Here is an 11,458-nt window from a genome sequence, read left to right as displayed (position 1 = left end):
ACTCAAATTGTCCCAGAAGGTTATTTTTCATATTCAATGAAAAACTGACGGTAGCAATAGATGCAATTCATTTATAATTTATTTCCAAATTGGCTAAGTGTCTCTACGAGTTACACAGATCTAGAAAATCAAGTTGGTAGAAGTAGCTCGCGTATTACTGAAAGCAATATGTTATACATGAACTAATATTTGGATTCTTTTAGTCTAGCTGCTAACGAAACACTGGCAATGCAGAATGTCCTTGTACCATATTCCAATAGTACTTGATATAATTTTCTTTTTCATCTTGCATTAGTTATGAAATCAAGCCAGTGCTGCCAGCCACCGTCAATATATTTCTACACCTGCTGCAGTATTAGCGAGCGTATGAGAGAGTTTGTGTTGACAGCGTCACGCGCAGAGCTTTTTGCGTGAGTCTGTAATATGTGGGTTTTTTTTAATGAGAGAAAAAAGACGTTACCGCTCACAACGGTGCAGTCCTTCTTCCACTTGGAAGAAGGCCTGGGTTTAGTACAGCGTGGATATGCATGCGTGTGTTCCTTGGTACCATTATAGTATGTTCGATTCGAAATGCTTTTTATTGTCAACGTTGTTTTTTTTTACTTTTAACAGTTATTTTAGGGCGTGACATTATGTAAAGGATGGCCGTGATTTCAATGCGTGACTGTTTCAGTGTGCTACGCCTAATCTGTAGTACGAAGCTACTTGAATGATAAGGCATATGCGTCTTGTTATTCTTTACTATTGACCATTTTCGCATGACATTCTAACGGAAAATCAAACGAGATGCACTTCTTAGAATTGTTAGTGTTCATTACTACTTCGAGTGACATTGTGACTCTAACCGCTACGACTGCGGTCCAAAGTTATTACAGCATGAAAATCTCATTTAAATAACCTCGAAAATGAAATTGGCTTTTGTTATCGATCGTAAGCATTATTTATTATGAGATGTATTATCACATGAACTTAATGTATTATATTAGTCCCGCTGTTATACAATGTTTATCTCGATTGGCCGTATGTGTGTAGTTGTTATGTTTGTCCATTATTCGAAAAAGGCACAAGGATTACTTGTTTTTCTTTGAAAACTGAATGAAAGGAAATAACGGTCTTTGATAGCCAAGTCGTTTACTATTGAAGTACGCAGGTATACGTTGGTGCGTGAGCACATCCTTCTTTTAAAACCTGACCAAAGGATATGAAGATAATTATTGCGACGAGATCGAAAAGGTAAACATTAAGGAGAAGAAACAGACTTCAGACATCGTGCTTCTTATATTCTATCGGTGGCTTCCTTTCTCGAAAGTAAGAGTGGATGCTTATAGTGGAGTTCTTTTGTTTCTAAACCGCACGTTACAGTATTATGACACTACTATTCTATAACACCGACCGTTAACGTTAAATGGAACGACTCGAAAGACTTCCTAAAAATGAAACCTGGGCCTTCTATTATGTTTCATCTCAAACAGAATCTAGTACTACTCTAACGAAAATCAAATATATATATATATATATATATATATATATATATGATTTTATAGATATATATTTCGCGTATATATGAGGCAGAAATACCACCTGAGCGACGATTGTTATAATTCTGTATTCTGTACAACAAAGTTCTCAAACTGTGTATTATGGAACAGCGTTGATAAAATATAACTATATAAATACACTGTCTATACTTATATATAAAGTATGTATAAGAATTCGTGCTCTGCCGGGCGAGGCGTGGCGGAGAGGTGACACACACATGCAAAAAAAATAAGCAAATGAGAAAGATATTTACAAGAGGATGGTCAAGAAACTGGCAAATATTTTGTTACATTTCAAACCATTCTTATTTCGATAGCGTGTAGTACACACAAGGTCGATCTCAAAAAGGCGGCACAATAATCACGAAGATGATTGAGGCGGCGATTGCGAAAAGGGGATGCTGTTTAGAAACGCTGGGTATTGTTTTCGATGAGCCACCCTTACAAATGCCACATGATGTTTTAATGCCTTATCGATTATTACTGTTGTTACAATATAATCTACAACAATGTAAAGGAAAGTTCAGCAAGGGAAAACAGCAGACAACAAATGCCAAACAATGTATAAACTCTCAAGCAAGAACTACTACACGCAGTGGCCTATAGAAAACAATTTATAACCACGACACCATTGTATCTATCCTTGTACTAACATCGACATGAGCCGTCACAACGGGGGCACAGATGTTTGACAATTTCTTGTGTAAACACAAAAAAAAGGGTATATATTGACAAAAAATATGTGCAGTCAACCTCTCCATGCCAGTCTCTCGCTTTGGACTGCCAACAAAATCAGACGGATATAAATACGTCTGACTTTAGTCGCGACTTCGGTTGCCAAGCCCCACCTATATCCACCTGACCAGTAAGATTAGTTACTACTATTTTAGTTCTAGTATTACTATTATTGCTCTAATTAGGTATGATAGTGCAGCAGCGAGCGGACACGCATACAGCAGATTACGTACTATGAGAGTACAATCCGGATATTGATAGATGTGTATGTATAATGATTTACGACTACCATAATATTATACCAGCGAGCGAATTACGAAGTGTACGATGAGAGCTGTAAGATGAGCTGATACTATTAAGTTGACCGACAATACTATGATAATAATTAAATATTAATAGCATTTTTTTATTTGCTGACACACTGCATATAATCAATACATATCCAACCAACAACAATCAAATGTATACTCAACCGTACCGTATTGTCTATAATACCATCATGGGTGGCCATCATGTTCTCGGATGCTGAAAAATGGGACATGAAAGAGGTCACCTCACACCCCCTACCCGAAATAATTTTTTATTGTTCTCATCGATTATGAATCCACCATCAGTTACTTCATAATGCTACAAAACGACGTCAATATATATTTACGAGGATTGTACATTAAAGGGGGCGAACTGTGATGATGAACGGGGCAACGAAATCCTATTGAGCATAGCTACAGTGAAGTAAATCAGAAAGACAGGAGGGCAGCACGAGTTCAGGATAGAAAAAGCTTGATCTGAGTCTGATTGGCGCAGAATTTTTTTAACTTTACAAGAAACTGTTTTACACCCAGTGGTATACTTGTTTACTGAACTATCCTATATTTTAATTATACAGCGACTGGTCAGGATAGTAGGCAGTTATTACCAGACGCGACCCTGTGTTTACAGTATATATCATCCATAATGTATTAAATTTGTCGGACTATCAATATCGTCAACGGGATAACGTTGTGCTCGGCAATCGGGTCGTTCACTCCTACCGTGTGAGAATGTCGTTCATTAGTCGGTCTCATCATATCCCGATGTATACACTCATCAGCTACTGCCAGTTAATTATGAAATAGAATAGTTGATCCAAAAAATCGAATAGATCGATTGGGCGATAGCAATCAAGAGAAACAAATAACAGGAATGATGTAACTGTTTCAGAGCTGTTGAGTATCGATGTAGGAGATAGGACGCAATTCCACTGCTGTCTGATAAGATGCATATGGTAAGATACAAAATGGCTTGATATGGCACTTCCTTGATTACGGGGTGGTGTGCGCTATTGCACGAAATGAGTGTATATGCAAGGGCGGGGATTCATCAGCAAAAAAAAACAAGAGTCATGAGCGAAGCGCACGAAATTCAATTGAGGTCTTGTACCCATAATAAGAATGATCATAATTACGTTAATAACAATAATGTTTATGCGGCACACAAAAAACTGTAAATACAAACACTTCTGTATTACTCGAAGAATGTATAATTCTCAAAAGATGTATATTTCCCAAAACTGAAATAAACAGAAGACTAAACCCTTCTAAGAAACAAAGGAGGCTTGGGCTGATGGAACAAAATTTGGCTAAAGTAAATGGTGCGGGCAATCTGACTGTAATTGAACGGCAATTGATACGTTTAAACAAATGGTTTGTAAAACCTAGGGAGTGATGTATAGGCAACAAAAAAGGCAACAGACGGAAACAACAAGCAAACGTTGGATACGCGAGTCTAAAGTGGGAAGTAAAGTAGATTCTCCCGTTCATGCGGTTCGTGTCACAATCATAAATTGCATGTCGTGGGCATTGTGTGTGAATGTGTGCGCATAACTTTGTAAAAAAAAGAAAAAAGGTTCGGCCCTCAGTTTTATTTAGGCCGGTGTGAGCGATGTGCGAAAATACGCTAAAAACACGCTGGAACAGACGCCTTACATCTTGTGCTGATGTGAATGAATGATAGTAAATATGACGGCATTCATTATTACGCGCATGTACAAGAACACAGACTCTTATCAGTGTGGGAAGGGGGTGTGAAAGTCTAAAGGATGGGACGTGAGTATGGGGAACGTCTCTTTCAACCTTGCTAATAAACGAACGAATGATTGAATGGATAATGGCAAGCCATTCTTTAATTTGCCCTAGTGAACGAACCTCAAAGTACCAGAATCGTATCAACACCGTACACAGTTGGTGTTGTATTGATGAGAAAATCGAGAAGAAAAAAGCACAGAGAGGGAAAGTGACGAAGGCAAAACGATGATGTCAGCGACTGACAGAGATCTTGTAAACTGACGGGCGGATGAACAGAGAGCCCCGACGTATAAGGTTATGAATGAAAGCGACAAAAACGAATCTGTGTGAACATTCTTCGTACGGAGTTAGTGTATGATGCACAAACGGAAACTGAGAAGTATGTTACGAAATGCATATGGAAATCAAATTGACAAAAAAACCGATGAATACACTATTTTTCAATGAGATTTTATGTGAATATCAAACTACCTTCGCCAAGAATCGTTAGCTCAGTCAAATTATGTAACATGAAGGTGTGTTACAGTCGTCAAAACTTATCGGATGAAATTTCAATCTACTTAAATATTAATTAAAAGTAAACTACTTATGCCCAGAGCTGCGAGCAAGGTCAAAGTAGGACACAGATACACTAACCGTCATGTGTACATGACTGGATGCATACGAATATATAAAAAAAAAAAAGAAAAATAATATAGGGACGCCCTGATTTATATTGCTTGGGCGGCATATCGCGTTCAGACATCACTTCTCAGTTTTACTCGAATATACCAGTTTTAAATAAATATTGCCAAAATATATTACTCGCTGCGTTTTCATTGTAACTCAAAACAATGCGTGTGTTCTTAGATAGAAATTAGTTTAAGCATAGCGCCTTCATACCTTAGGGCATGTAACAAGCTTTACGCACTTCGGAGGACGAATTTTAACGGACATCGTTTCCTGCTTGCAATTTATTTCCGGATTGCCTATTAGCCGATAGCCGCTGTCACAACTAAACCTGTAAGAGTACAAAGTCAAAATGTTATTGGAAACACTAAATATTGACCATAAGCTGGTCAATTTTTCCAAATTGTCAATTTGGTTAGGGTGGCTTTAGGATGGTCTCCTTCAAGTGAACAGTAAATGAGAAAATCAAATGAAAAGGATTTTTCGATGAAACCTGCATTTCTCTCATCTTTTATGTCTTGATTAAATGTCTTGAGAATTTAAATTCACGGTACAAGTTCATCGTGAATACACATTGTGAAAAAGCGGTTGGATCAGTTACGAACGTATATTCGATATGGAGTAGATTTTCATTGTGTTACGTAGACTTCGTATTTAGAATCTTTTAATATAAAATTCCTTTTTTTAATCATACCTGTCTTGAAGTCACTGACGTAGCTTCAAGCAACGACCCCTCGCTTATTCAGCCAGAGGCTTAGCCGCCCAATTGTGTGTACTCAAGAGACAGAGTAATTAAATTTTTCTGTGCGCACTATTGGCCGCAGGTGGTTTAATAGCTTTTCTGTTGCGAAAATTCTGCCGAGCCTCGTATTTTTTTGTTTATCAACACTAGATTATTTGATCAGCATAATTTCATTTGGTTGAAATGAGAATTGTTTAATATTATTTCTGGGGGTTTAGTTTTTCTTTATTTTCTGATCGAAGTTGGATCGGATCTCTTTATAGTCATAGTGTATTGGTAACAGTACAATATTTATCTTAAACTGTCGGGAGGAAAGACACAGCTTTGTAGCAGTATATAACCTAAACTAGTTGTTTCATTTTATGTGGAGCGACTAATGTCAAGAAACGCGAACTCTAACAAATGTGTGTCGGTATAGATTATACAGAACAGACATGCCTATAGATATCGCCTATAACTTCCACACGGCCGTTGGTGGGGGGTCCTGAAGTAAGACAGTAGTTTCTTGTGGTGCGAAGACACACAGGCAATGGTGGATCCCACACCCCTTGATCCCCACATAAAGACTGCGAGGCTCCAATTAAATGGCCTTCTGGAGATGCACAAGACACCCGCACCCGCGTCCCTGAAAAAAAATTAGCCGTGTCTTAATTCCGGATCATGTCGTTAGATTACAATTCGTACTTCTAATGTTGAGTTGTTCATCTAACAATGTGTTTTTACTTAATTGTAAGCCGTTCGCGCTGTGTCAACTTACCAAACAGCGTCGAATTATACGGGTCGTATGTGATATTCAGTGAACGATTGTCGACGGGTGGCGGACAGGTAACAAGGCGGCAATTGGGTACAGGCGCTGACCACTGTCCAGTGGCAAGGCACACGCGAATTCGACTACCCACCAGTACGTGCCCTTGGTTACACGAATAATCAATCGAACTGCCATAGCTAAACAAGAAAGAGGAGGCGATACCCGAAAATTGTATAAGATCAGACGAAACATTGGCTGGTGTAATTCTACGCATGGTAACTCGCGGTGAATGCGTGTTAGATTGAACGTTACAAGACATGAGTTAAAGTGCAGGTCCCTATTTTATAGTGAACTTGACTTGCAGATACTGGGAAAATTGGGAATTTCAAGTTTTTACTGTTTTGAATAAAAGTTTACATACATTTATATGAATGTAAGCGGACAGGTAGACAATTCGTTACATTGTTAGGGATCGCGTTTTTGGTCAAATTAATAAACATGCTTAGATAAATAAACAATTATTAAATAACCGAGATTGTACATTAGACCTATAGTAACTGAAACGTTTAATAATATTAGAGTTCTATGATTAGTATTTGGTTTCCGAAACCGTATAATTCGTAGAAAATTCATAGAACGTACTTTGTTATGATGGCCTGAAAGAATCTCTAATTTGAATTAAAATATTTCGTATCAAAATACTCTTTTTCTTCAGTTGAAAAAACAAAGCATGTAAAGCCCAAGAAACTTTACTGCTCAAAAGGAACTTCAAAAATTACAAATTTTCGCTGTGTAATTTATAATGGATATGTTGGATAATGCTATAATAATAAATAGATAATGCTAATTATCGTGGATTCTAGCTTATAGATATGAATTGGAAGCAAGCGGTTTAGGTGATGAAAGCTTATTTGAAAGTTGCTGTAACTGCTAGACAACAGTTTGCTCGACTAAACAGAGATTTTTCGCCGTTACTTGTAAGTCTACAAAAATGATTCGAAGCTTACCTATTTATAATGTACTATAATGTATGTGACTCACCGATAATCTTTATAAAATGGCGTTACAAAGCTGTCTTCTGGGGGTGCGCACGTAACAGGTACACAGCTAGTCGAACCGGACCATGTCGCGTTCTCTAGACAATGCCATTCAACGTCGCCTCGCAGTTTGTAACCCACCTTGCATGACACCGAAACCCGATCACCGACTGCGCCTCTGGTTGGAGAGAAAATTCCGTTTTCTAGAACTAGACCTCCTTCCGATTCAACCGGGCAGCGTTCTGGTTGACATTCGGGGGCCACGTCCGTCCTGAAAAACAAAAGCAATATATCGTAGGTGTTTATACAAAGGAGAAAAAGTAGAAAAGGTGTACTAGCTACCATGTTTTCACTTTTTCATAACTTGCAAGACATTTTACATGGATCCTTGCTAAGGTCGTAGAGCTGAATCGCGTTTCCCATCGTTTTTACCATTGACCGTTGATACAGCGCAGCATATGTGAGCCAACCAGCTGGAAGCCCCGACCGCATGAAAAATTCGCTTGATTTACTGTTATATTCATATAGCCATTAAGAGGTGCAACAAGGTGTGAGCACGCTCGACGACGAACGCATACGTTCTCAAGTTGACCTACTCCAACCGACCACGTGCTGTCTTCTTGACAGACGCTTTCCTATATCAAAATAAAACAGGCCCTCAGTAACGGTCTAACAAACCAGAAGCAAGAATCAATTTTACAATAGTTTATTTTGGACAGATAAAAAGTGAGGGCGCGGTGTGGTATAGGGGGGCTAATGCGCAACCAGAAGCTATGACCAAGCAACTAGAAGCATGGACACGCGGCCATTGTCTACCTACCAGGCGAACAAAAGGGATACAAATGAACTCTTAGAAGTATCGGTTTTTCAAACAACAAAACAGTGTGATAATTTCTCTGTAGTAAGACTGAGTAAAATGTCGGCAAATTACCTGTGGCGCCATCTCACTAAATGTGTAGCCTGGCCCGCAAGAAAATTCAATAGTTGCCCCTACACTGCGATCGACAAAGTAGGCGCGTCCGTTTGGTGGGTGCCGTGGATGCGGACAGCGAATCGGTCGACATTGAATTAATCTAGATTGTGCATGTGCCGCGACGTCCATACGCTGCCAGCCATCTTCACTACAGACGAACTGCATTCGCGTCATGCTTGTTACGCTGCGAAATCCGCGCTCGCATGAGATTTCCACTAGGGAACCAAACGACGTCGACCCATTGTGTAGGATTACGGAAGCACCATCAACCTAAGTTAGAAAACGATTATTTATTTCGAAACTTGTAGAAATCTTGTAGAATATAGGCCCTCTGTTGCTGATGGAACAGTTTCTAACCTGAGGCAGTTGTAGGAAGCTACACTGCTTTGGTTCACAGAGATTGCCAGATGGCTGAGACCATATCCCACTTTGAAGACAGATCAAACGCACGTCCAGTGAAGGTGCAACAGAGAAACCTCGTACACACTCTATATGTATGACTGATCCCACGTGATGCGATGTGTTCCGTTGAAGCTATATTTAAATACAAAGAATAAACTCTTTTTTAAGTACTCTTTAGCCTTCCTATTGTATCGGTAATACTGCGGTAGGATCCATGGCCTTACTTCCCAAGGAAACTACAGTAGGGCTGGCATTATGTGCAAGTTATGAGAATGCAGTGATAAAATTTGGATCCATCGTTTTCTTCAGTTTCTGTTTAAAATATAAAACAAACATTTCGTAATGCACAGAAATATTATAGACTAGGTTACAGCTAGGACTGACAACGGCATTCTGTATTTGTGGCAGGGGGCCGCACTCTATCGGCTCGCACGCTTCTTCTAATTTAAATGTCGGCTGCCAGTCTCCTCGAAGATTACACAGTAGAACGTTAGGTGTTTTCCAGCGAAGTTTAAAGCCAAATGCACAACGAAGCGTGGCGGTAGAGCCGACTAATGTGCCGTCCGAGTAGGTAACAGACGTAGGCGTAATGGGTTGCAGCGGAGGACAGACGATCGGGTAACAAGAAGGCAGCGATGCGCTCCATTCTCCAGAACGGCAAAATCGCGTTGCCATACCCTAGAATAGAAGACGAGCTTAAACGGGCATGTTTTAATGACATAAAATGAAACAGCAGACGTTTGTACATGAAGCGAGCGCGTGAAAAAAAACCCGAAAGAAACAAACCTCTAACCGGAATCCGGCTGGACAGCGGAAGCTCTCCTCTGTAGTGCTATCATTCGACGTTCTTGCTACGCCAAGATTTCGTTTGAGGATCTCCATATGATCTGCTGGGCACCTTCGAGGAGTGAGCGAGAGCTTTGATCGGCTAGTACTACATGATGGGTAATCAGTGATGTTTAACCTAGCTGTGGATTCACATACAGCAATAGAAGATCCTCGTAAATGCAATCCCTCATTGCATTCGAAGCGAACAACCTCAGCGACCTCGACTAGGTTTTTAGGAGGGATAGTGCGCCCGTTGTCAAGCTGGCCCACAGGGCAATACTTGCCTACATGTGCCGTACGAAGAAAAGATTAGATCTTGATTAATCGATCCACAACGGTAATTAATATCAAATCACAAAAATAGCTTATTCCTTATCCATATAATTTCTGTTTATGAAATTCAAGAGTATTAGCGTAACTTTGCAATTTTGCCGCTATATATACTATAACTAGAGTTTAGAATTCATAACGAAGTTCTAAGCATGAATTTAACGGTCTTAAGGGTACCTGCCGTCATTGCTCTTTGCTTCGTAAATACACATCCGGATAGTGACGTAATAGTTTGTTTGGAAACAATATAGAAAAGCCAAGAGTCTAAAAAAAATTCATAAAGAAAAAAACGTCCAACTTTGGCTCACATGATGACCTTGCTTAACTTGCGTACTATATTATTTTAATAAAATCGGGTTACAATTTACCTACGCAGGCTGGTTTTGGCGCGGACCACTCGCCAACTTTTAGACAGACAGCTTCATGGCTGCCGATAAGCTCAAAATGAGGATCACAGTGCCACTGAACTCGAGCGCCGCTAATTTGTCCGTTGCTTGTTGTGTAGCCGTTTCCGGTTGTTTCCGGCAGGCCGCATGGCTTGCAAAAATTGCTCTGCAAAACCTTCACGTTCCCGCGCACGCCAGCCCGGAAGTCTCCCCACGCTACAAGTAGCTGATCGGGGCGGATAGTCACTCGAACTGGAGCTGAACAGTCAGTGAACAGAGCTTTTATTTCGGCTGTACGTAATCGCTTCTTCCAGAAGTACGCGTGTGCGATCAGACCGGCATAAGATTCCATTCGAGCGAAACCGGAGCCTTGTTGATCTTGCTCTTGACCGAGGATCAAAGTGCCGTTCGGGGAAACGAGCGTTGAAGCAGACAGATTGCCTCCTTCTAGAGTTAGTTTGCTGTTTACGTAGATCGCATAATGCCCTCCTTGGAGACTCCACAAAAAGCAGAGATGATGCCAACGATCATCAATGACAGTGATATCGCTGATAACGTGCTCGTTGTTCACATAGAAGACCAGTCTGTTGATGAAATTCAAATATGCAGAACTCAATATATAGTTATGGAAGGAGGCGACACTGTCGATCGCAAGATTAGGCGTATGCGAACTGATAAAAAAAAATGGCATCCGGATGTACTTTATCGTATGCCCTGTAACGCGTCCGAGCTCTACAGGCGTAGCTCGACGTGAGCTCTTAATTTACAAATAGCTATTAGAATCTGAACAATCATTATCCCCTAGATGCTTACACAAAAATCTAAATATTTCGATACGACTGACGAGACCAGTTATATAAGTATAGTTCAAGCAATAACCTTGTACGCTCACCCTTAGCTAAATCTTAGAAAAGCAAATGTATTTAAATGAAGCCTAACTACGCGCCATTGCGGCGAGCCTTAGACAGCAATACGTCTTGGTTACTAAATGGGATTAGACATTTTTT

The 11,458-nt window shown here is 40.0% G+C and overlaps 1 protein-coding gene across 1 annotated transcript in view; it reads right to left on the bottom strand.

The window, feature by feature from the left end:
- Window positions 1-11,458, bottom strand: part of LOC111274000 (sushi, von Willebrand factor type A, EGF and pentraxin domain-containing protein 1) — a 35,199-nt gene that overhangs the window by 5,124 nt on the left and 18,617 nt on the right. Inside the window, exons 18-27 of the mRNA XM_086967475.1 lie at window positions 10,434-11,035; window positions 9,694-10,019; window positions 9,292-9,585; window positions 8,863-9,039; window positions 8,464-8,775; window positions 7,965-8,167; window positions 7,537-7,803; window positions 6,505-6,692; window positions 6,186-6,372; window positions 5,219-5,336 (exon numbers count right to left, since the gene is read on the bottom strand). Of these exons, the coding sequence (XP_086823601.1) occupies window positions 5,219-5,336; window positions 6,186-6,372; window positions 6,505-6,692; window positions 7,537-7,803; window positions 7,965-8,167; window positions 8,464-8,775; window positions 8,863-9,039; window positions 9,292-9,585; window positions 9,694-10,019; window positions 10,434-11,035 (2,674 nt within the window). The remainder of the gene's footprint in view (window positions 1-5,218; window positions 5,337-6,185; window positions 6,373-6,504; window positions 6,693-7,536; window positions 7,804-7,964; window positions 8,168-8,463; window positions 8,776-8,862; window positions 9,040-9,291; window positions 9,586-9,693; window positions 10,020-10,433; window positions 11,036-11,458) is intronic.

This window comes from Varroa jacobsoni, unplaced genomic scaffold, assembly GCF_002532875.2.
Source record: "Varroa jacobsoni isolate VJ856 unplaced genomic scaffold, vjacob_1.0 scaffold_242, whole genome shotgun sequence".
In the NCBI taxonomy this organism is placed as follows: domain Eukaryota; kingdom Metazoa; phylum Arthropoda; class Arachnida; order Mesostigmata; family Varroidae; genus Varroa; species Varroa jacobsoni.
This window is presented reverse-complemented; position numbering and strand designations above follow the sequence as displayed.